Source organism: Carcharhinus amblyrhynchos, chromosome 10 (assembly GCF_965287045.1).
Source record: "Carcharhinus amblyrhynchos chromosome 10, sCarAmb.v2.hapA, whole genome shotgun sequence".
Lineage (NCBI taxonomy): Eukaryota > Metazoa > Chordata > Chondrichthyes > Carcharhiniformes > Carcharhinidae > Carcharhinus > Carcharhinus amblyrhynchos.
In genome coordinates this window covers 92,254,858-92,280,770 of record NC_137333.1, presented here as the reverse complement: position 1 = coordinate 92,280,770, position 25,913 = coordinate 92,254,858, and the positions used below count along the sequence as shown (strand labels likewise).

General features: G+C 44.7%; 1 protein-coding gene across 1 annotated transcript in view; it reads right to left on the bottom strand.

Moving 5' to 3' along the window:
* Positions 1-25,913, bottom strand: part of gabra5 (gamma-aminobutyric acid type A receptor subunit alpha5) — an 87,247-nt gene that overhangs the window by 41,340 nt on the left and 19,994 nt on the right. The window contains exon 5 of the mRNA XM_080197603.1: positions 7,194-7,276. Within this exon, the coding sequence (XP_080053729.1) occupies positions 7,194-7,276 (83 nt within the window). The remainder of the gene's footprint in view (positions 1-7,193; positions 7,277-25,913) is intronic.

The window sequence follows — 25,913 nt, the reverse complement described above, 5'->3', positions numbered from 1 at the left end:
ATGAAGCAAGATTATGATTTCAGGCCACCAGACCAGTGTTATCCCAGATGTATAAATGTTGCTTGACTTAGCCGTGCATTTCCATTAGTTTCTTTTACTACTTTCTGGTTTTATAATTTGACCATCAAGATGCCTTTTAACAGATTGGGAACTGAATTTCAAAACTGTGTTGACAGTGAGAATCTTCACAGAGATTCCTTCTCTATCGCAAGCCAGGCAAATCTTCCAGTCTTATTTTAGTTCCTCATGAATCTGGGCTGGAATTCTCCCGTCCTGCTCACCATGGGAATTGTAGTGGACGCGAACTCGAGCTCCCATCTGCATTCCTGCATGGCTAGACCATAGCACCTTGTTGCCTATAGTTGCTTTCCCTTTCCAAGGCATATTAACATGGTCTGAGAGTATCCAGTGATTATGTAGACTCCCTTCTCGATGCCCATTTCCAGAGCAACATGAATCACATGGGCCATATATACAGGTAAAAGTGATGATTAGCTGTCCTCGAGACCCCAATACGTCATCTTGAAAGTAAATGAACAGCTTAAATCAAAACTGTTTATAACCTGATTTTTCACAACATTTTCTGGGCCTCTAGATACCATCAGTCCATCGACTGTTAACACTTAGAATGCCATCATTGCCTCCTAGTATAAACACCTTGCAGCCTCTTCCCAATATATCAATCTCTATCAAAACCACCCAGGATTGGTGTCAAGCAGATATCACATCAGGTCACAGGACTCCCTTTATATTACTTTAAATTAATAGCATAGTCCCAAAATATAATCTTACAAACCTTGACTATAACATCAGTAACCACATCAAGCACAACTAATCTTTTACTAGCCACTTAACTGTTAGTCAAAATGTGAATTCAGCCCGCTAAAAGTGGTGTTGGACCTTTTGAAACTCAGCATTCAAAATGGACTCAGCTGTCATAACAGCCCTTTGGAAACACCAATAATGAGCTCCACTGATATGGCAGGAAGAAGGCAATGGCTTTTTCTAAACTAAACCAGATGACCTGTCAATTAATGCACTCCAATAGTGTTACTTATATGCAGCTGCGGTCTAGATTTTTTTTTCCATTTTTGATTGGAGATTTACATTGCTTTCAGACAAGACCCTTCGAGAGACCTTATTTACCCTTTAAGAGTGTTTGTGCCTCCTCCATAAATTGTTGACTCACACACTACAGGTTAAGAATCTGGGAACAGTGAAAATGTGACCTGTTTAAATTCAACCCCATTTACAAATGGCTCAGTCGAGTCATGTTTTGTGCAGTTCATACTCCGCCCCCCCTTCCCCTACTGGAGAATATTATACTGGCTGGAAATTGGTGCAAGATGTCCACATCCAAATCCTGCCCACCATCTTTGAAGGTCCCCAGAATCCTCACGACTCCACGAGAATCTGGACCTTTGTTACCTAGTTTAATACTTTCCACCCTGGGGAAGTAGCAAACATCTTGTTAAACCTTTAGAGTTGGAAATGTTTCAATTAGATCTGATTCTTCTAAATTCCACAAAATATAGACCTATTTGACCCAATTTCTCCTCATGGGACCACAATCTAATGTCTCTCTAATGCAACTATATTGTTCCTTCAGTCAGGTGTCCATAACTGTATACAATCCTCCACATGTGGTCTCACCAAAGTCTTGTATAGTCTCAGCAAGATTGCCTTACTCATAGACTCCAACTCCTTTTGACTAGAGGCTAATATATCACTTGCTTGTGGCATACGCTAATTTTCTATGATTTATATATAAGGAGAAAATTATATTGGCTGGAAATCAGTGTGGGGCATCCACCTAATTCATGTAAAGGGTGCATAATATCCCCTGAACATCAATATTTAGTAGTGACTTAAACAACATTTTTTTATTCTTCCTACAAAGGGATAATTCGATCATTTATACACTACTTGCCACCTTCTTGCCTAATCATTTATCTGTTCTTAAACCCTTTCCAACCATTTTGTGTCTGCCGTAGGATTTGGGTACAAACAACACTTCAACTGCAATCAACTTGGGTACAGACAACACTTAAACCCAGAGTACTCAATTTCCAAGCTTTCAGAAACTTGGGCACAAGTGAGAACACAGTGCAGTGCCAAGCATTGTGGAGTTTTCTGCTGATTCAAACAGAAAATTTAGTAGTTATTGTTAATTACAGCAAATGAGAAACAAGTACTTTTTCTAATCCTTCATTTGCGTACATATCCACCAAACATAGCTTGGCCTTTTGCCCTTTCTTATCCAATAGGAAACTGTCTTCTGACAATCCTTTATTAAAGTAATATGTTCTTTGTTTTCATCCTGTGTCCTTGTCTTGGGATGCAGTGTTGATGGAACAAGATTTTGGGTTTAGTCACTTATCCTGAGTACATAAACGCCAGCCTTACTGAAAGCCTTGTTTGGCTAATCAGATCAGCCATGATCTTATTGAATGGCGGGGCAGGCTCGAAGGGCCAGATGGCCTACTCCTGCTCCTACTTCTTATGTTCTAATAATCACTTTCCATTACTTGATAGTAGTTTTGTTTGATAATTATGGAACTTTAATTTTCGCAATGCTTGTTCTCCTTTATAGCTTATTTTCACACCTAACTTTATATCATCCACAAACTTGGATATATTACATTCAGAGCCCTCATTTAAATCAGTGATATCAATTGTAATTGGTGGAGGTTCAATCACTGCTCCTTGTGACTCTCTCCACCACAGCCGCCATCCTGAAAATGATCTTTTATTTCCATGCTATTTTCTGTCCTTTAACCAATTCTCTATCCATACTAATATGCAGTAGTATCCTTAATCCCATGGGCCCTAATCTATCTGAACTTTTTGTGTGGCACTTTATCAAGCCAAAAATCCATAGACTACATCTACTCGTTCCCCTGTATCTAACCTGCTAGTTGCCCTCTCTCAGAATAATAGGTTTACCAAATATGATTTACGTTCCACAACATGGTGGTGCCTTTCTCTAATCACATTGGCATACCATGGCCTTAAATAAACTCTAGCATTGATGTCAGGTGAACTGGACTACAGTTTCCTGTCTTCTCCTGTTTTCCAGCCCATTTTAAATGGTGGCCATCCTATGGATGGCTCTCTTTTTTTCCCAGCACTGGTGTCAGTGCCCAGTGAATTCATACCCTTGCCTCTCATACCATTCTTTCAACCACTAACAGCACCATGGGTGTACCTGCACCTCGGATCTGCAGGCTTTCAAGAAAGCAGTTCACCAACACCTTCCCAAGGGCAACTAGGGATGGACAATAAATGTTGGCCTAGCCAATGATGCCTACATCCCACAAATGAATGCAAGACAAGGGCCTATTCCATCAGAGCTGGTGTTAACCATGCAGGGAGCTTGACAAACAAACCTTGACATGCCTGTTTGCGGGCTACAATGTAGGGTTCCTTGTTTAAAGGCAATCAGAATGCTTGATCAAGGGAGCTGGCATCGGGAAGGAAATTTGAGAGCTAAATCATTCCCTTGCTGCTGATAGCCCTCCACCACCATGACTCACTAGATCTGGGCCTGCCTTAGTCCTAGGCCTCAAGTAGCAGCCCAGTATTTGTAGCAGCTATGCCATTGCTGTGGTGCTATAGAGAAAAGCTGCTGGCCTCTGATGGGCCCAACGCCCCTGGCAGGTAAGACCTCTGCCCTTGGCCTCTTGTTCCTGGGGAAAAAAGGCCCACAGCAGGCCTGTTAAGTGCTGGAGTGGCACAAGATGTGGCAGGCCTTCCCAAAAAGAGGTGGTGATACAGGGTCTCGCTGGCCGCCTCCACAATATTACACCATTGTCTGCACTGGACTGCAGATTACAGTAATAAGAGTGGTTTAAAATGATGAATTAAAATGATTATTTTTTTGCTCCTAGTTTAAAATATTTATTGTCTCAATGTTATACACATTATAAATGTTAATGTTATAAAGGAGAAACTCCTTCTATATTTAATTATTTTACCTCAAATTTTTCATTCTTATTTGTAACATCCCACTGGGTTTATGAACCAGGCCACTAATGTTGCAATCTGTGCAGGTTGTTCTCATCATTCTGCAGTCCATTAATTTCCTGTTTACCAATTAGTCTATCTGAAATTCCGTCTGCTGTTTCTTCGAAACCCGGAAAGCATTTTCCTGTGGAATCGCCCACTTTCCTGTACCCCCTCCATGGTGAAACCAAAGCACATCATTCTTTTCATTTCCCAGCAAACTACAGGTTATTAAATCTTATTCTTCTGAACATCATATAGACTGCTCATTGAATTAAGCTTTTGGATTGTGAGGGGTGGAGTGTGAGAAGCCTTGGAAAAGAAAAGGTTCCCAAGCCCCATCGGCACGGTAACACAGTGGTTAGCATGGCCGCCTCACAGCTCCGGGAACCTGGATTTGATTCTCGGCTTGGGTCATTGTCTGTGCACAGTCTGCACGTTCTCTCTGTGTCTGCGGGATTTCCTCTGGGTGCTCTACTTTCTTCCCACAGTCCGAAAGATGAGTACAATATCAAGGGTAGGAGTCTTAGCTGGGTTGAAGAGCAGAAGGATCTGAGGGTCCGGGTCCATAGGACTCTTAAATCGGCCTTGCAGGTGGAGGATGTGGTCAAGAAGGCGTATAGTGTACTGGCCTTCATTAATCTAGGGATTGAGTTTAGGAGTCGGGAGGTAATGCTGCAACTTTATAGGACCCTTGTCAGACCCCACTTGGAGTACAGTGTGCAGTTCTGGTCACCTCACTACAGGAAAGATGTGGAAGCTATTGAGAGGGTGCAGAGGAGATTTACAAGGATGTTGCCTGGATTGAGAGGCATGCCTTTTGAAGATAGGTTGAGGGAGCTAGGTCTCTTCTCCCTGGAGAGACGAAGGTTGAAAGGCGACCTGATAGAGGTTTATAAAATGTTGAGAGGAATGGATAGGGTGGATTCTCGGAGGCTATTTCCCAGGGCTGAAATGGTGGCTACGAGAGGACACAGGTTTAAGGTGCAGGGAAGCAAGTACAGAGGAGATGTTAGGGGTAAGTTTTTCACTCAGAGGGTGGTGAGTGAGTGGAATCGGCTGCCGTCGGTGGTGGTAGAGGTGAACTCGCTGGGGTCTTTTAAAAGACTTCTGGATGAGTATATGGGATCTAATGGCATTGGAAGTTACAGATAGTTCTATGGCTTGGTAGGTATAGATGTGATCGGCGCAACCTGTGGGCCGACAGGGCTGTTTGTGCTGTAGTGTTCTATGTTCTATGTGCTGGTTAGGGTGCATTAGCCATACTAAATTCTCCCCCAGTGTACCTGAACAGGTGCTGGAGTGCGGCGACTCAGGGATTTTCACAGTAACTTCATTGCAGTGTTAATGTAAGCCTACTTGTGACACCAATAAATAAACTAAGGAAAAAATATCCTTGCTAGGCACTAGGGTTTTAAAATCAACACTTTTAGAGAGAAAAGCAGGATTCTCCTGAAGTTTTGGCCTTCTTCAATCAACACCACCAAATCTGATTCAGTAATGATTTTTTCTTTTGATCTTTGTTGGACTTTATTGGGTGCACGTTTGCTGTTGTGGTTGAATATGTAACAGTACTGACTATACTACAAACATCATTTATTGCCTGTGAGGCACCTTGCAATAATGCAAAGTAAAGATGCAAAGTAAATTTCTTCATTTGCCACAACTACCCAGAGTCATTGTCCTTTCTGAGACACACTGGATGGGCCACAATTAGAAGTGTCACAACACAAGAAGCCTGGGCCACAGTTACCCAGAGTCATTGTCCTTTGAGACACACTGGGCTAAATGGCCATCTCCTGTGTTGTAAATGACTCTTCACACAAAAAAACCCCAAAAATATTCAGAGTAATTTGTTGGATGTGGTGCATTTATGGACATCATCAAATGTAAAATCACCACCCTACCCCCCCGCGCCCCTCAAAACGGGCATGTTCTCTGGCAGTGGAGGCGGCTCACTATTGGTTGCTGGCAGGATCTTCCTGTCCCGTTGATATCTACAGCATCACTCACCCTGCCACCAGGGAACCCCTCTGTGTGGGGAAGGAGGAGTAGTGGGGGGGTTCCCTTTGGCAGGACTGGAGGATCCCGCCATTAGGAGTAGAAATTTCTCTTGGGAGATGCCACAAAGTTTGGATTAGCCACCATTGCAGCCAGTGGAAATGAATATCAGGTATTGTGTAGAAAGGGAGATTGATTTCATACCACACATTTTGTGTCACCTCCTGAGATGTATCAAAGTCTTATGAATTACGTTAAGGTTTAATTGCAATCACATTTTTAAATAGGTCAAGGATACTCATACACCAATAAATAGGGATAGAAGGGGCTGGCCCTTCAATTTGTCTTACCTTGTTCCAGATTTGTTTATTATGCTTAATGGAATAGTTAAGTTAAAGTTTATTTATTAGTGTCACAAGTAGGATTACATTAACACTGCAATGAAGTTTCTGTGAAAATCCTCTAGTCGCCACACTCCAGGGCCTGTTCGAGTACACAGAGAGAATTTAGCACAGCCAAGGCACCTAACTAGCACATCTTTCGGACCATGGAAGGAAACTGGAGCACCTGGAAGAAACCCATGCAGACACGGGAAGAATGTGCAGACTCCGCACAGACATTGACCCAAGATAGGAATTGAACCCGGGTCCTTAGCGCCGTGAGGCAGCAGAGCTAACCACTGTTCCACTGTTCTAAGTACAAATGGGGATAGCTGGGACACTGGTTGTGTTGGAGTAGAACTGACTTTGAACTAAGTGAATAAACTCTTTTCCATAAAGAAAGTTATTGTCTAACTTTTAAACTGGTGCAGATCCAGTTAACTAATTCATTTCTATCCAAGTTCTTATTCTAATCTTATCCTATCTATCCCGGATGACTTATCTCATTGATTCGATTCAGCTAGATTATCTAATTAATGAAAAGGTTCACCAGAAATGTAACAATGAGCAATGCAGCTTGCATTGCAACTGGATACATAGGAGGTTCTTGCCTGTCTCCGGGCGAGTCACCTTGCAGGTGATGAATGAAAATGAAAATAAATGGGACAAATGGCGTACAGGAGGATGATCGTGCTCTACTTTAGCTATGGACCTCCTATCCTTTCTGCTCACAATTACCAACCTACTTTTGACGCTTGATCATTTTATTCAGTTCTTGTTCTCAATTACAATGTCAAGTGCACTTACAGCTTCCAAATTTAAGGGGGCAAGCATGGACATCCATAGGAAAGTCTTCCAGTTGCATGGGGCACTCAGCAGAAATGGTCAATCTGTAAAACAGAACATACAACCCCAGTAATCTTCCATCCGCTCCAGAGATTTCTCGCAGTTGCATGATGAAGGTGACGGAAGATAACATAACTCGGATGAATCACTCATTAGCATTCAATCAGGATTCAACTTATTCCTGATGAGCTGACCCTGTGCGCGATGTAAACTAACGTGGTTAATGCAGTAATTTCAGATTAATACGTTGTTGTACCAAAGTTTCAGTGGGTTTTCATATAAATTATATAAGCTGTGATAAATGATAAATTAGGTTTTTTACAATGTGTTAGAGGGAGCCGTGCGAAAATGAGAAGCAAACGCTTTAATTAACTGAAGCTCCCCCTTATCAGCATCAAATTTATTGGGTCACGTTCATTATGGCTCCTCAGATTAACCATTTCAGGTTCATTCAGAAGCAAAACCGATTTTGTTTTTTATGTTGACTTCTTTCTGCGGTGAATGAATGTGGCCCTTTATAAATGTATGATCAAGTTAGGTCGACAGAATAAATATGGATAACGTCAGCTTTGGCTGCTCCTGTGCTCCCAGCTAATGGAGAGAGAGAATAGGTTAGACACAGAGCTATAATATTACCTCATCCAAAGTGCTGGTCCACTCCCTCTCCAAGCTCTGGATCACAAAACTTATTATTGAAAAAATTCTGACCTGGAGTTTAAAGTCTGTTTATTAGTTTCACAAATAGGCTTACATTAACGCTGCATTGAAGTTACTGTGAAAATCCCCAAATCGCCACAATCTGGTGCCTGTTCGGGTGCACTGAGGGAGAATTTAGCATGGCCAATTCACCTAACCAGCACGTCTTTTGGGCTGTGGGAGGAAACCGGAGCACCCAAAGGAAATCCACGCAGACACGAGGAGAATGTACAGACTCCGCACAGACAGTGATCCAAGCTGGGAATCGAACCCGGATCCCAGGTGCTGTGAGCAGTGCTAAATGGCAGTGCTAACCATGTTGTCAGCACACCAGGGAGTTTCCACTCCGTTGCATTACTTTTGAAAAAAAAGCCTTGATGCAAATCATAGAATTATTTGATTTATTATTGTCACATGTATTGAGATACAATAAGAAGTATTGTTTCTTGCGCGCTATGCAAAGTGCACCATTTATAGAATGGGGGAGAAGGAAAGGAGATGGTGCAGAATGTAGTGTTACAATCATAGCTGGGGTTTAGAGAAAGATCAACTTAATATAATGTAGGTCCATTTAAAAATCTGATGGCAGCAGGGAAGAAGCTATCTTGAGTTGGTTGGTATGTGACCTCAGACTTTTGTATCTTTTTCCTGATGGAATAAGGTGGAAGAGAGTATACCCGGACTGCGTGGAGTCCTTGATTATGCTGGCTGCTTTTCCGAGACAGCGAGAAGTGTAGTCTTGGATGGGAGGCTTGTTTGTGTGATGGACTGGGCTGCATTCCCAACTCTTTGTAGTTTCTTATAGCCTTGGGCAGAACAGGAGCCATACCAAACTGTGTAACAGCCAGAAAGAATGCTTTCTATGGTGCTTCTGTAAAAGTTGGTGAGAGTCGTAGTGGGCATGTCAAATTTCCTTAGCGTCTGGAGAATTATAGAATTAGAGAAGCCCTACAGTGGGGAAGAGACTATTTGATCTGCGCCCACTCTCTAACAGAGTAACTTGGGACACTAAAGGGTAATTTAGCAGAGCCAATGCATGCAACCAGTGCATCTTTGGATCAGTACAAAGAATTTTAAGCGCAAATTGCATTCGGTGCAACTCGAATTTTTGTGGTGGCACAATGGTTAGCACTGCTGCCTCGTAGCACCAGGGACCCGATTCAATTCCAGCCTCGGGTCAATATCTGTATGGAGTTTGCACATTCTCCCTGTGTCTGTGTGGGTTTCCTCTGGGTGCTCCAGTTTCCTCCCACACTCCAAAGGTGTGTGGGTTAGGTTGATTGGCTGTACTAAATTGGCCATTAGTGTTAGGAGGGTTCAGTAAGAAGTCTCACAACACCAAGTTAACGTTCAACAGATTTATTTGGTATCACAAATTTCCAGAGGTGAGTGGGATAGAGGTGATTGTTGTTGGTGTAGGCTCAATTGGGCTAAATGGCCTCCTTCAACACTGTGTGAATTCTATGTTCTATGATTATGTGATTCTCAATCATTCTAGAGAAAGACGTATCATCCCCAAAACTGACCATACCCTTGGGACAAAATAATCACCAATGGAAGTTTCTGCTAATTGATATGAAAAAAATGAAACTGGTCACTTAGGACACAGAGACGCTATTCAATATGTACGTCTTCAAAGTATTGGAATATCTCCTGAAGTTACAAAAAAACTGGCTACTGTCGCCCGAATATAAATGGGAATAAAGGCTCTGTAAATGCTTCAAATGTTATTTTCAGTCATTTAAAAATCAGCTTCCTCCCAGGTGGTGGGTTGACGCAGTGATTTAAATCACTGATTATTTGTGAAAGATCCATTTTTAGCTGTATTGATCAAACTGCACTGAATTATTACCTTGAAAAATGGGAAAGCAAACTTTTAAACCCTGCCTGTTTGCCCTGTTCATTGCAGATTTTGGCTGGGGTTCGCCAACCTCGTTCGCCCTCACCCCTGCTGCCAGCGAGAAAATGGAATTTGGCGCTCCGCCAAAAACTCCATTCGCTGCAGCGGGACTGGAGAATCCCAGTCATGGGCGAGCTCGGAGAATTCTGGCCTTCACTGTCCCCAAGTTGCAACTAAGTTTAAGGAAACTGGCAAAAACAGGCATGGAGTTGGACATAAGACCCAGGAACAGGAGTAGACCACATGACCCATTGAGACTGTCCCCGCCATTTAACATGAACATGGCTGACCTTGGGCTTCGACTCCATTTTCCTGTCTTTTCCCCAGAATCCTATGGTGCAGAAGGAGGCCATTTGGCCCATCAAGTCTGCACCAACCATATACATTCACGCTAGCTAGACCTGCTGACACTAAGGGGTAATTTAGCATGGCCAATCAACCTAACCTGCACATCTTTGTACTGTGGGAGGAAACCAGGGCACCTGGGGGAAACCCATGCAGACACAGGGAGAACGTGCAGACTCTGCACAGACTGTGACCCAAGCCGGGAATCGAACCTGTTTCCCTGGCGCTGTGAGGCAGCAGTGCTAACCACTGTGCCACCGTGCCGTCCATTTTTTTTTATTTCTCTCACTTCCTTCACCAGTCACAAATCTGTCAATCTTAGCCTGATGTACATTCAATGATGTCACATTCACAACCCTCTGGGATTTGCAAACATTTGAGTGAAACAATTTCTCCTCCAGCTCATTCCGAAATAATCATCCTCTTATCCTGAAACTGCACCCCCGTTCTTCTAGTTTTCCCCAAACAGGGGGAAACAATGGTTAGAATTTTCCCACCACGCTTGCCCGAGTACAAAATTCCCACTCGAGGTCAACGGACATTTAAGTGTCCGCAAAATGTTTTGATCTGTCCACTACAATTCCTGCAGCAGGAGAAAATTCCACCCAGCCTCTCACTATCAACCTGAAATATCTAAAGAAAATCGAACAGCAGGTGAACAATGCCAAGTGTGCCCAGAATTACACTAACTACCAATTTGAAAGTTAAATTGTAGCTCACTTTCGCTAGCTGAAGTTACCTGGATTCACATGCAGGCATCATGCCCTCTGCAGGCAAAAGGAAAATGTACAGATATTGCAGCTGCTTTTGAATAAACAAGGATGAGGGGGACAATAACTCCCTAGTGCATTCACCACGGCAACATCTCTACCAACATCTCTGTTCAGCACGGTGGCACAGTGATTAGCAATGTTGCCTCTCAGCATCAGGGACCTGGGTTTGATTCCCAGCTAGGTCACTGTCTGTGAGGAATCTGCACGTTCTCCCTATATCTGCACGGGTTTCCTCCAGGTGCTCCGGTTTTCTCCTGAAAGATACGCTGGTTAGGTGCATTGGCCATGCTAAATTCTCCCTTGGTTCACCCGAACAGGCACCGGAGTGTGGCGACTTGGGGATTTTCACAATACCTTCATTGCAGTGACTAATAATAATAGTAACTTGAGCTGACTTGCTACCCTGCCAGCAACCCCTTTTCTTCATGTAGTATTAATTGTTATTCCCTTTGAAATTTGACATTCTTGCATCTGTCCTGATGAGTGCAAGAGGAAAAACTTCAACAGCGTGTCTCTTTTACGGTGACATGGAGCTACCTCCCTGAGGTTAGTTTTTCATGCTACTTAAGTTCAATTTAGGCACCTTGATTTCTGAAGTGAGTGCAGTAACACATTTGCGCTGATCTAACTGAGAAAAAACATCAAACTGACCATCAGTGATATCCATACAATTGGAAGTACAGAGAGAACACTAAATCAGCATGAGGGGATGTTGTTAAAACTGATCAGTTGGAATAAATCACTTCCCTGGCAGGCTGAATCGAGAAGGTTGAAGAGAAATTGGTCACTGTGACTGTGAAATTGCTGGGCCTCTAACAGAAGTCTCTGTTTCCTCGTTGGCCACAGGTCAGGTCCCAGGAGATTAGAGGATAGCCAATGTTGTCCCATTACATGAGAAGGGTAGCAAGGATAACCGGGGTAATTATAGGCCAGTGAGTTTGACGTCAGTGATATTGAAATTGTTGGAGAAGATTCTTAGGGATAGGATCTAAACACATTTGGAACTGAATGGTCTTGTTAGTGACAGACAGAATAATTTTGGGCGAGGGAGGTCATATCTCACTAACTTGAGGTTTTTTGAGGAAGTGGCAAAAATGATTGACGAGGGAAGGGTTGTGGATGATGTCCACATGGATTTTAGAAAAGCATTTGATAAGGCCCGTCATGGTAGGTTGGTGCAAAAGGTTAAATCACATAGAATCAAAGGTGGTCTAACTAGATAGATTCAGAACTGGCTTGGCCAAAGAAAACCGAGGGTAGTTGTGGAAGAGTGTTTTTCTGAACGGAGGTCTGTAACTGGTGGTGTTACAGTTACATAATGTTGGTTAGGTCACATTTGGCATACTTTGTTCAATTCTGGTCACCACACTTTCAGAAAGGACGTGGTGGCTTTGGAGGAAGCACAGAAAAGGTTTACCAGGACATTGCCTGGCATGGAGGATATTAGCTATGAGGAGAGATTGAATAAACTGGGATTGTTCTGCCTGGAAAGATGGAGGCTGAGGGGCAACATGGCGAAAAACTGCAGCATGCGACGGTGCAGAGGGACCTCGGGGTCCTTGTGCATGAGTTGCAAAAACCCAGCCTGCAGGTGCAGCAGGTGGTCAGGAAGGTGAATGGGATGCTGGCCTTCATAGCGAGGGGGATTGAATATAAAAGTAGGGAGGTCTTGCTGCAACTGTACAGGGCACTGGTGAGGCCGCAGTTGGAGTACTGTGTGCAGTTTTGGTTGCCACACTTACGCAAGGATATTTTGGCCTTGGAGGGAGTGCAGAGGAGGTTTACTAGGCTGATGCCGGAGTTGAGGGGGTTGAACTATGAGGAGAGGCTGAATAAACTAGGCTTGTACTCGTTAGAGTTTAGAAGAATGGGGGGAGATCTCATTGAGACATATAAGATGATGAATGGGATGGATAGGATAGAGGTGGAGAGGCTCTTCCCGCTCAGAAAGGACAGTAGGACTAGGGGGCACAGCCTCAAGATAAAGGGGGGGCGGTTTAGAACAGAGTTGAGGAGGAACTTCTTCACTCAAAGGGTGGTGAATCTCTGGAATTCTCTGCCCGTTGAAGTGGTGGAGGCTGCCTCGCTAAATATTTTTAAGACGCAGGTTGATAGGTTTTTGATAGGCAAGGGGATTAAGGGTTATGGGGAGAGGGCAGGAATGTGGAACTGAGACACGACAGATCAGCCATGATCTTATTGAATGGCGGGGCAGGCTCGAGGGGCTAGATGGCCTACTCCTGCTTCTATTTCTTATGTTCTTATGTTCTTTTGTTCAACCTGATAAAAGTTTATAAAATTACGAGAGATATAGATAAGGTGAATAGTTGGAAGCTTTTTCCCAAGGCAGAAAGGACAATTACAATGTGGACACAAGTTCATGGTAAGTGGTGGAGGGGCTGGGGGGGGTGGTGTTGGGGGGAGGGAAAGGTTCAGTAGAGGTGTGCAGGGGAAGCATTTTCACACAGAGGGTGGTGGGGGCCTGGAACACACTGCCAAGTGAGGTGGTTGTGGCAGATACGTTCACGACATTTGAGGCTTATCTGGATAGGCACATGAACAGGTGGGATATGGAGGGATACAGGCAGCCCGTCTAGGTAGGACAACGTGATCGGTGCAGGCTTGGTGGGCCAAAGGGCCTGTTCCTGTGTTGTACTGTTCTTTGTTCTTTATGACGCTAGGAGACAGAGAGTCAGGTTGCTGGTCAGGAACAGTCATGGTGTTCCTTAATGTAGGAAGGAGACAAGTACTCATATACCTCCTAGCTCCATATACAGGAAAATGACTTACCTTCTCAGTTAATTGGCTTTCCATGCTGGTGCTGGCTGCAACAGGGAAATACCAATGCTAGAACAAGGGCTTTGAGCAAACATTAGAGCTTGTATTTGGATTGGAAAACTACCTTATTCTTACTTCAGGCATGGCTAATGGCCAGCTACACCATCTGCCATTTTGGTGCCTTAGTTGGCCACATAACACTTGAGTAAAATCACTGGGCTGCACATTCACCTTGTCTTAGTTACAGTCCTGACCATTATATTTACACTCCTGACCATTATATTTACGCTCCTGACCATTATATTTACACTCCTGACCACTGCATTTGCCATCTCATTTATGCCTTACCCTTCTCACTAGAAATGTGTCATACCCTTCACCTAGCTCTCATTCATATCCCAATCGTTTTGCCTCCATTCACTAATCTGATCACCTTCTTCCTTGCGTACCTGGAGTATTCAGTACCAAAGAATAGCCACTCCTGCCCTTATTTCCACTGCCCCATTTGGGTTGCCAACCCTCCAGGCTTGACCTGGAGTCCACCCCCAGAATTGGCCCCTATCTCATTTCAAAATTAAGATTAATAAGATTTTAAAACAATATTTTAAGAAAATAAACTAACACAATGCACGATTTGTGCAGAGACCAATCATTCTGTGATAAACAGAAAGGCCAAAAAAAGAGTGGGGAAGAGGACAGGCACTGTTTGGCAGTGGGGGAGGGATACTGGAGCACTGTCTGGCGGTGAGGGAGGGATACTGGAGCACTGTCTGGCGGTAGGGGAGGGATACTGGAGCACTGTCTGGGGGTGGGGGTGGGATACTGGAGCACTGTCTGGGGGTGGGGGAGGGATACTGGAGCACTGTCTGGCAGGTGGGGGTGGGATACTGGAGCACTGTCTGGTAGCGGGGGTGGGATACTGGAGCACTGTCTGGGGGTGAGGGAGGGATACTGGAGCACTGTCTGGGGGTGGGGGTGGGATACTGGAGCACTGTCTGGGGGTGGGGGAGGGATACTGGAGCACTGTCTGGGGGTGGGGGAGGGATACTGGAGCACTGTCTGGCGGTAGGGGAGGGATACTGGAGCACTGTCTGGGGGTGGGGGAGGGATACTGGAGCACTGTCTGGTGGTGGGGGTGGGATACTGGAGCACTGTCTGGGGGTGGGGGAGGGATACTGGAGCACTGTCTGGGCAGCGGGGGAGGGATACTGGAGCACTGTCTGGTAGTGGGGGAGGGATACTGGAGCACTGTCTGGTGGTGGGGGTGGGATACTGGAGCACTGTCTGGGGGTGGCGGAGGGATACTGGAGCACTGTCTGGTGGTGGGGGAGGGATACTGGAGCACTGTCTGGGGGTGGGGGTGGGATACTGGAGCACTGTCTGGTGGTGGGGGTGGGATACTGGAGCACTGTCTGGGGGTGGGGGAGGGATACTGGAGCACTGTCTGGGGGTGGGGGAGGGATACTGGAGCACTGTCTGGTGGTGGGGGAGGGATACTGGAGCACTGTCTGGGGGTGGGGGTGGGATACTGGAGCACTGTCTGGGGGTGGGGGTGGGATACTGGAGCACTGTCTGGGGGTGGGGGAGGGATACTGGAGCACTGTCTGGCAGTGGGGGTGGGATACTGGAGCACTGTCTGGTAGCGGGGGAGGGATACTGGAGCACTGTCTGGGGGTGGGGGAGGGATACTGGAGCACTGTCTGGGGGTGGGGGAGGGATACTGGAGCACTGTCTGGGCAGCGGGGGTGGGATACTGGAGCACTGTCTGGGGGTGGGGGTGGGATACTGGAGCACTGTCTGGGGGTGGGGGTGGGATACTGGAGCACTGTCTGGGGGTGGGGGTGGGATACTGGAGCACTGTCTGGCTGGGAGTTAACATTGTCAGGGGTTGAGCTTGGCTCTGGGTGCTGGAGTACTTTGACACGACAGCCGATTTATTTAGAATTGCACAGGCTTTGTACCTGCTGTGAAAAGCTCTCAGTAAACTAATGTAAGAACCAGAATAAGTGTAGTGCAAACAGCGCAAGTCTCCATGGTTCTGGCCAATCAGCGGAGGGTAAAAATCAGTAATGGGAAGTTTAATTGTATCGTACAAGTATGGGGTTGTGCGCACACATCGGGAATTCCAAGGGATCCTGAGCATAACTTACCCTTTCCCATCAGAGCCGTCGGATATACGGATGGTAGAACTTGGGAGCGATACCATAGAAACCCTACAGTGCAGAAAGAGGCCATTTGGCCCATCAAGTCTGCACCGACCACAATCCCACCCAGGCCCTAACTCCAAATCCCTACATATTTACCCTGCTAATCCCTCTAACCTACACATCTCAGGACAGTAAGAAGCAATTTTAGCGTGGCCAATCAACCTAATCCACACAGCTTTGATTGTGAGAGGAAACTGCAGCACCTGGAGAAAACCCATGCAGACACGAGGAGAATGTGCAAGCTCCACACAGAAACTGACCCAAGCCAAGAATCGAACCCAGATCCCTGGAGCTGTGAAGCAGCAGTGCTAACCACTGTGCTACTGTGCGATACGGATGGTTGAACTCGGGAACAATAAGGATCTTAGAATTCACGAGCGTGCAGTTTGTGCATTTTGAATATTTGCACTCTATTAGATTTCTCAAGTGTAGGATTTGTTCATCAGCAGTCAGGAGGTTGTACATCTCCACCCTGAGAAAAATTAAGAATTTACTTATCATTTTCCAAAGAAACTGGAAAACAAATGTGTAATGCTTCTAAACAGGCAAATGATGCCATTCATTGGGTGGCACAGTGGTTAGCACTGCTGCCTCACAGTATCAGGGACCCAATTCAATTCCGGCATTGGGCCACAGTTTGTGTGGAGTTTGCACATTCTCCCTGTGTCTGTGTGGGTTTCCTCCGGGTCTTCCGGTTTCCTACCAGGGTCCAAAAATGTGCAGGTTAGGTTGATTGGCCATGCTAAATTGACCCTGGTGTCAGGGGTTTATCAGGGTAAATGTGTGGGGTTACGGGAATAGAGCTTGGGTGGTATTGTGGTTGGCACAGACTTGCTGGGTCGAATGGCCTTTTTCTGTACTGTAGCGATTCTACTGATTGTCGGGAGAACCCATCTGGTTCACTCATCTCCTTTAGGGAAGGAAACCTGCTGTCCTTACCTGGTCTGGTCTACATGTGATTCCAGAGCTACAACTCTCAATTGCCCTCCATGGGCAAGTAGGGATGGACAATCAATGCTAGCTAGCCAGGAACACCCATGTCCCAGGAATATAAAAATATATATGAAACTGATTAAATATGAGGAAAGTTTACATCCTGTATTCCCTTGAATTTAGAAGGTCACACAGTAATCTAATAATCTAACTGGCTCATTAAAGAGAAAGCATTTACCCCATTGGGGATGTGGAACAAGGAGCAGAATCATAAAGATAGAGCTCAGTAACATTGTGCGGAAAAAGTGATTTCATTGCTAAGGGTGGGTAAGGTCTGAAATTCTTTGTGTTGTGGATGGCGGGTCAATAGGAATTTTCCAGACTGCGATCTCCAGATTTTTATAAGGCCATGTATCAAGGCACACGAATCCAGCTCAATGGAATGGATATAGATCCAGCCATTGATCTAATTGGTGAAAGATTTGATGGGTTGAATGGCCATATTCTTTCCCTGTAATTTTATGCTCCCATCTAAACTTCTGAGTTGGATGTAAATGGACTGGGATTCTCCGGTCCCGCTGCAGTGAATGGAGAGATTTGGCCGAATGCCAGACTCTCCATTCTCGCTGGTAGTGGCAGGCATGAACGGCCAGAGAATTCCAGCCAAACATCTTTTCAGGTACATTCTCCAGTCATTTAAACTCCATCGCTGATTCAGCATCTTAACATTGATTTAAGATTTCAGTTTTCAGTATTTTAACATGAGATGGCACTGTTGTGTAACACTGACAAGATGTGTATTGAGAACACCAGTGACAACAGTGTTAAATGTATTAATCATGGAGTCGTACAGGTTTACAACATGGAAACAGACCCTTTGGCCCAACTTGTCCATGCCACCCTTTTTTTTTAATTCCTAAGCTAGTCACAACTGACTGAGTTTCGCCCACGTCCCTCGCTAGTCATCTTACTCATATCACAGTCCAAACGCTTTTTAAAAGACAAAATTGTACCTGCCTCTACTATTACCTCTGGCAGCTTGTTCCAGACTCTCACCACCCTCTGTGTGAAAAAAATTGCCCTTCTGTACCCATTTGTATCTTGCCCCTTTCACCTTAAAGCAATGCCCTCTTGTTTTACCTTTGGGAAAAGATATTGACTATCTAGCTGATCGATGCCCCTCATTATTTTATAGACTTCTATAAGATCACCCCTAAGCCTACTACATTCCAGGGAAAAAGTCCCAGTCTATCCAGCCTCTCCTTGTAACTCCTCAATCCATCAAGTTCTGGTAGCGTCCTAGTAAATCTTTTCTGCAGTCTTTCTAATTTAATCATATCCTTTCTATAATAGGGGGACCAGAAATTACTGCCCTGGTTCAATCTACCAAAATGCATCACCTCGCATTTATGAAATTAAACTCCGTCTGCCATCCGTCAGCCCACTGGCCCAATTGATCAAGATCCTGCGGCAATCAGAGATAACCTTCTTCACTGTCCACTATTCCGCCAATCTTGATGTCATCTGCAAAGTTACTAACCATGCCTACTAAATTCTCATCCACATCCTTAATATAGAGATAAATAACAGTGGACCCAACATCAATCCCTGAGGTACACTGCTGGTGTGGAGATGCTAGCATTGGACTGGGGTAAGCACAGTGAGAGGTCTCACAACACCAGGTTAAAGTCCAACAGGTTTATTTGGCGGCACTAGTTTTTGGAGTATCAAGCTCCTTCCTCAGGTGAGAAGGACTTTAACCCAGTGTTGTGAGACTTCTTACACTGCTGGTCACAGGCCTCCAGTTTGAAAAACAACCCTCTACTTCCACCCTCTGGCTTCTGTCATCAAGCCAATTTTGTATCCGTTTGGCTACCTCGCCCTGGATCCCGTGAGATTTAACCTGATGCAACAACCTACCATGCGGTACCTTGTCAAAGGCCTTGTTAAGGTCCGTGTAGACAACATCAACTGCACTGCCCTTGTCTACCTTCTTGGTTACCCCTTCAAACAACTCAATTAAATTTGTGAGACATGATTTTCTACTCACAAAGCTGACTGTCCCTAATCAGTCCTTGTGTCTCTAAATGCCTGTAGATCCTGTCTGTCAGAATACCTTCTAACAACTTACTCACTACAGATATGAGGCTCATCGTCCTGTAGTTCCCAGGCTTTTCCCTGCAGCTCCTTTTAAACAAAGTGTCTTGAAGAGTGCTGTGACATACGACTAAAAAGAATATTTTTAACAAACTAGGAATCATAGAATCCCTACAAAGCAGAGAGAAGCTATTCAGCCCATTGAGCCTGCACCATCCAAACCCTATCATTGTAACCCCACATATTTACCCAATTAATCCCCCTGCCACTAGGGTCAATTTAGTGTGGCCAATCAGCCTAACCCAAACATCTTTGAACTGTGGGAGGAAACTGGAGCACCCGGAGAAAACCCACGCAGATACGGGGAGAACATGCAAACTCGAGACAGACAGTAACCCAAGGCCGGAATCAAACCCAGGTCCCTGGTGCTGTGGGGCAGCAGTGCTGACCACTGTACAAGCGTGCTGGGAACAGGTAGAAAAGGGAAAGGGAAAACAATCCAGATAAGCTTCTTTTTGTTTTCATGGAAAACCAACCTTTATCTCTACAGCTGTAGGGGCTAAAGGGATGTGGGGGGGAAGGTGGGGACCAGGATATTGAATTTGATGATCAGCCATGATCAAAGTGGATGACAGAGCTGACTTGAAGGGCTGAGTGGCCTACTCCTGCTTCTGTTTTGTGTGTTTCTATTATATTACTCACTCTCCCTCCAGAAAGGAATTTCAGCCTGTATTGTAACTTTAATGGATTCCATTACCAGAATTTCTTAACTCTACTTCCCTTGAGATGGAAAAAGTTCCCCATGCCTCTCCTTCTCACTCCAAATCCTCTCTCGTGTTTCCTGATATTTGGACTCTACGTAACAGGAAGCAAAGCGCCTGAATCAGCTTTGCCAGTTCCCCTGCACAGGGCGCGATCTTACCGGCCGTCCACCTCGCGCTCCCGCTGCAGCGAAGCTGGAGAATGTGGCGGCCAGTCAGACCTCCTTTCACTGCACGAGCGGGATGGGAAAATCCCACCGGCTGGAACGGTGGTAGGATTCCGGCCATGGGGCATACTCTTACTGGCCGTTCACGCCACATTCCCGGTGCAGCGAGACCACGGAACTTGGGTGTCCAGACAAACCTCCTTTCACTGCGTGGGTGGGATGGGAAAACCCCGCAGGCCTGAATGGAGGTAACATTCCAGCTAAAAGTGAGTGGAATCCACTCAGTAAGAGTGAGTGGAATCGGCTGCCGTCGGTGGTGGTTGAGGCGAACTCGCTGGGGTCTTTTAAAAGGCTTCTGGATGAGTAAATGGGATCTAATGGCATTGGAAGTTACAGATAGTTCTATGGCTTGGTAGGTATAGATATGATTGGCCCAACTTGTGGGCTGAAGGGCCTGTTTGTGCTGTAGTGTTCTATGTTCTATGTAAAATATTCAATTCAATCAATGCCAGAATAAAAATAGTGTTCCATAGTTTTTAGTATCCCTTGTATCTCTCTTCCCTCTTGAGTTCCATAAAAAGTTGACTATTTTTGGCTTGTTGCTGAATGTTTTACATAGGAGTGAGGCATTATTCTAAATGCACAGGTTTACTGTTACATTTCAATCAATGCCAGAATAAAAATAGCGTTCCATAGTTTTTAGTATCCCTTGTATCTCTCTTCCCTCTTGAGTTCCATAAAAAGTTGACTATTTTTGGTTTGTTGCTGAATTTTTTACATAGGAGTGAGGCATTATTCTATATGCACAGGTTTACTTCAGACAGTCAGAAGTGTTGTCGCCCTCTCCCATCTCCCACGTTACTGTAGATCTTTGCAATCCCCATATTTAGACTTACTTATCCGATTGAGAGATTATTCCACGATGCAGCTAAACTCCTCCAAATGTGGTCATTATCCTTCTGAGCCACACAGTCTTCCACCTACCAGGCACTCTTCTTTTTTGCTGTTTAAAATGTTACCTGTGATTTTAATCTCTTTGATCTAGCTGCTCGCATGACAATCAAGTTCTTTTTAAGAAACCCTCCAGCGAGCCTTGAAGTTCCCTCTCCACAAGAACGGAGGATTATTGTTAATAAGACAGGTTTAAAAGAGTGCGGCTTATTTAATCACACACGCAATCTGGAATTGTGTGCATCCTGCTGCAACCAGATAAAATTAGATTACTTTTCTCACTCTTAAATGTAATGAAAAAAGAGACATATTTCTTATAGAAGTGCGCAAGATATTTTATGAAAGAAAGGTTAACCTATTTCTAGATCCTGATAATTAAAGCTATCTTGGGTCCTGGTTTGCTTTGGGGCTGAATCTAACGGAATCTACCATTAGTTTTAAACTTGCCTCTGCATGCTTAGATTTAATTTTTGGCATGGAAGATTGTTGGAAGTATGAAATGATGATGCTGTAGAGAGGGGAAGCGAGTGCCTGGGATCTGAGTGACAAGGGCAAGCAATTTGTGAAGCCTTTAAACCAAGGACTGAAAGGGAACCGTGCATTAGAAAGGGTGACTTCAATGTTAAGTCATATATACAGAAAAGGAACAGGAGAGGTGGAAGGAAAGCTGCGAGAAGGAGCAAAAAAAACACGTCAAGGGAAAAAATATATTTGTCATTTTTGCAATCTTAAGCAAGAACTAAAACTCTGAAGGAAGGAGACTCTAGTCAGTGCCAGAGGGGTTGTTTGACGTGAATTAACACTTGAAAAGTTTAAAGTTTTTAAAAGTTTTAAGTTTAAGTTGGTGTCACAAGTAGGCTTCCATTAACGTTGCAATGCAGTTACTGTGAAATTCCCCTAGTCACCACACTCCAGCGCCTGTTCGGGTACACTGAGGGAGAATTTAGCATGGCCAATGCACCTAACCAGCACATCTTTCGGACTGTAGGAGGAAACCGGAGCACCCGGAGGAAACCCACACAGACATGGGGAGAACGTGTAGACTCCACACAGACAGTGACCCAAGCCGGGAATCGAACATGTCCCTAGCTCTACGAGAGAGCAGTGCTAAACACTGTGCCACCAGATTGGAAATTGTTTGACTTGTCTTTTATGACTTTGGGTGGGATTTTCTAGATGCGCTTGCCACGAACCTGGAAAATCCCGCCGAGGCCAACAGATCTTTTCCTTGGTCCACTCCTCGCCTGCGACATTTCCCATGGACATCAGAATGGAAAAATTCACCCCTTTAGCTTCAGTCTATTGCACAAATGCAGCAACTTCATGCTATTTGATGCATTTCAATGGCAATGTAGAAAATGATCCATTAATTCCATTTACACTTCCGGCTGCCTTGGAAAAGCAGCCAGCTTAATCAAGGACCTCACGCATTCCGGACATTCTCTCTTCCACCTTCTTCAGTCAAGAAAATGATACAAAAGCCTGAGATCATGTACCAACTGACTCAAGAACAGCTTCTTCCCTGCTGCCATCGGTGTTTTGAATGGAACTACCTTATATTAATGTGATCTTTCTCTACACCCTAGCTATGACTGCAACACTATATTCTGCAGTCTCTCCTTCCCTTTCCCCCAGTGCACTCTATGAACAGTATGAGTTGTCTGTATCACGTGCAAGAAACAATATTTTTCACAGTATCCCCAATACATGTGACAATGATATAGCAAATCAAAATTTTCTGAAACTCGCTGGGGACTGTCGCACCCCTGACAGCACTTTTGGGTTTCTGCATTTAACTGCAACATTGCCCTGGGCTTAATTTGCTGTGGCTTTTACGACTAAAACGAGGCAAAAGCACCATTAGGGTCACTGTTACTTCAGCAACAAATTATCCGCCAATGACATCTTTTAGTCTGGTGCATTGCTGTGATGTATTGGTCTACTCTGCCACCTAGTGACATTTCTGGAGCACTGCAGCTCTCTCTGGATTCTGACATCAGGCGCTGCTGCCAGAGAGGGGACTGGGTACCAGGTTGAGTGCCAGGATCACGGAACTCGGGATGCTGAGAAAGGGGAAAGCCACCATCTTTGCCACCAGCCTAATTTGCCGTGTAATTATGTAGCCCACGCGAAGAAACTTCAAGGGGAAGAAGCGAACTTTTCTACGCTCACATTAAAAAAAAATAGAATATTCATATGGCACAATCACACTGATAAAATGCCACAAAATACAACAATGACCTTGGATTGGAATCTTTTTTTTCTCTCTCCCTCTGATTTTCACTGCCCACCCACCACACACTGCCCTCCCCCCAACCTCACTTCACCACCAATCATTTAGCCTTCTGCTTTTACAAGCATCATGCCTGCCTGTACAATGTAAACTAAATATCACAAAATACACCTTTATTTTTAGTCTCACTGTCTTCTTATTCAAGAGATAATAAACAGAATACAGTTTTCTGTGACAGCCGAAACTTTTTCCAAAATCATGGTCATCAGTAAATTCTTAATTCCAGACTCTCTTTTATTGAATTCAGGTTCCTGCTGTGGCAGGATTCGAACCTGAGTTTCCAGAACCCAAGCTGAGTTTTTGGATTAATAGTCTAGCAATAATACCACTGGGCCATTGCCACCCCTTGTGGTAATGAATAAACAAACTTTAAAAAAAAATGATGACTCAACTGGTGGGGACATTCCCCATTTTAGAACATAGAAAAACTACAGCACAAACAGGCCCTTCGGCCCACAAGTTGCACCGAACATGTCCCAACCTACTAGGCTTACCTATAACCCTCCATCTTACTAAGTCCCATGTACTCATCCAAAAGTCTCTTGAAAGACCCTGTTGAATCCGCCTCCACCACCACCGACGGCAGCAGATTCCATTCACCCATCACCCTCTGAGTGAAAAACTTACCCCTGACATCTCCTTTGTACCTACTCCCCAGCACCTTAAACCTGTGTCCTCTTGTGGCAGCCATTTCAGTCCTGAGAATAAGCCTCTGAGAATCCACTCAATCAATACCTCTCAACGTCTTATACACCTTCTGTCTGAATTGTTGCTAAATGCACCCTTTGTGAGTTGAGATGTCAGCGATTATCGTAAACTCCACGTCTGGAGTATGCATCCTCAGTTTGGAATCCATAGAGTATGTATCCACACAGTCTCAGATCAAAGAACAAAGAAAATTACAGCACAAGAATAGGCTTTTTGGCCATCAAAGCCTGCACCGACCATGCTGCCTACTCTTTCAGAGACCATATTCCTCTATTCCCATCCTTTTCATGTATTTGCCCAGGCATCACTTAAAAATGACTATCGTATCTGCTTCCACTACCTCCCCCAGCAAAGGGTTTCATGCATGCACCACCTTCTGTGTATAAAAAAAACTTGCCTCATACATCTCCTTTAAACCTTGTCCCTTGCTCCTTAACCCTATGCCCCCTAGTAGGGGACTCTTCCGCCCTGGGAGAAACTTCTGTCCATGCCCCTCATAATCTTGTAGATTTCTATCAGGCCGCCCCTCAATCTTCGATGTTCCAGTGAGAACAAATCAAGTTTCTCCAATTTCTCCTTATAACTAATTCCCTCCATACCAAGAAAATTCCTGGTAAATCTTTTCTCACCAAAGCCTCCACATCCTTCTGGTAGTGTGGTGACCAGAATTGAACACTATATTCCAAGTGTGGCCTAAGTAAGGTTCTATAAAGCTGCAACATGACTTGCCAATTTTTAAACTCAATACCCCGGCAGATGAAGGCAAGCATGCCATATACCTTCTTGGCTCCCTTCTCCATTGCCACTTTCAGTGAGTTGTGTACCTGTACACCCAGATCCCTCTGCCTATCAATACTCTTCAGGGTTCTGCCATTTACTGCGTATTTCCTATCTGTATTAGACCTTCCAAAATGCATTACCTCAGCTTTAAATATATTCAATGGCAGTTCACCCAGAACCTTTTGGAGAAGAGAATTCAAAAGATTCACATCACTGGATGAAGAAATTTCTCCTCACCCCTGTTCTAAATAACTGCCCCATTTTTCTGACTCCTGTACTCTAGATTCACCAGTCAGGGGTGAGCGTTGATAGAAACGGTGTCTCGGGAGAAACAACCTCTTGTGTGTGAACCCTGTCAAGCTCATTCAGAATCTTCTGTTTTCCCTCCTCCTCCTAAACTCCAGAGAGATTGGGTCTAATTTACTCAATCTCCGACCATAGGATGCAGGAATGGGTCTAGTGACTCTTCACTGCACTGCATCCAGGGCCTCTCTTTCCTCGAATATGGAGATCAAAACTGAGCACAGTACTCCAAGGGTAGAAATTTACAGGCTGCAACTTTTACACCAAGAAAATCAGATGCAGATAATACTAAAAAGCACAGTTGAAATTGTAGAGCATGGGACTTGATTGTAAAAATGCAGCAAATGTGCTGATACGGTGGCACAGTGGTTGGCACTGCTGCCTCCCAGTGCCAGGGACCTGGATTAGATCCCTGGCTTGGGCCACTGTCTGTGTGGAGTTTGCATGTTCTCCCCGTGTCTGCGTGGATTTCCTCCTGGTGCTCCTATTTCCTCCCACAGTCCAAAGGTTGGGTGGATTGGCTATGCTAACTGGCCCCTTAGTGATCAAAGATGTATAGGTTGGGTGGGGGGGGATTAGTGGGGTAAATATGTGGAGGTACGGGGATAGGACCTGGGTGGGATGCTCTGTTGGAGAGTCGGCACAGACCTGATGGGCCGAATGGCCTCCTTTTGTACTGTAGGGATTCTATGGATTACAACTTGTCTTTCTAAAGCTGGAATTCCAAAGTTCAATTAATTATAACAATTTATTCTAAGGGATAAGAGGGATTGTATGTTGACTCCAATTGTGTTGGCATGGGGAAAGCAACTGGGAACTCTCATCTCCCCAAGTTCCTGGGTAATTAAATAAAAACACAAAGCTTCATCATATTGTTTTCAGAGAATAGATCCTTATGCACGTATGTATGTTGCTTCAACAAGTGTAAATGAGCCATATTACAATCGTGACTGATCATCTTAAAGTGGTGGTTTGTGGAGTTATTATGG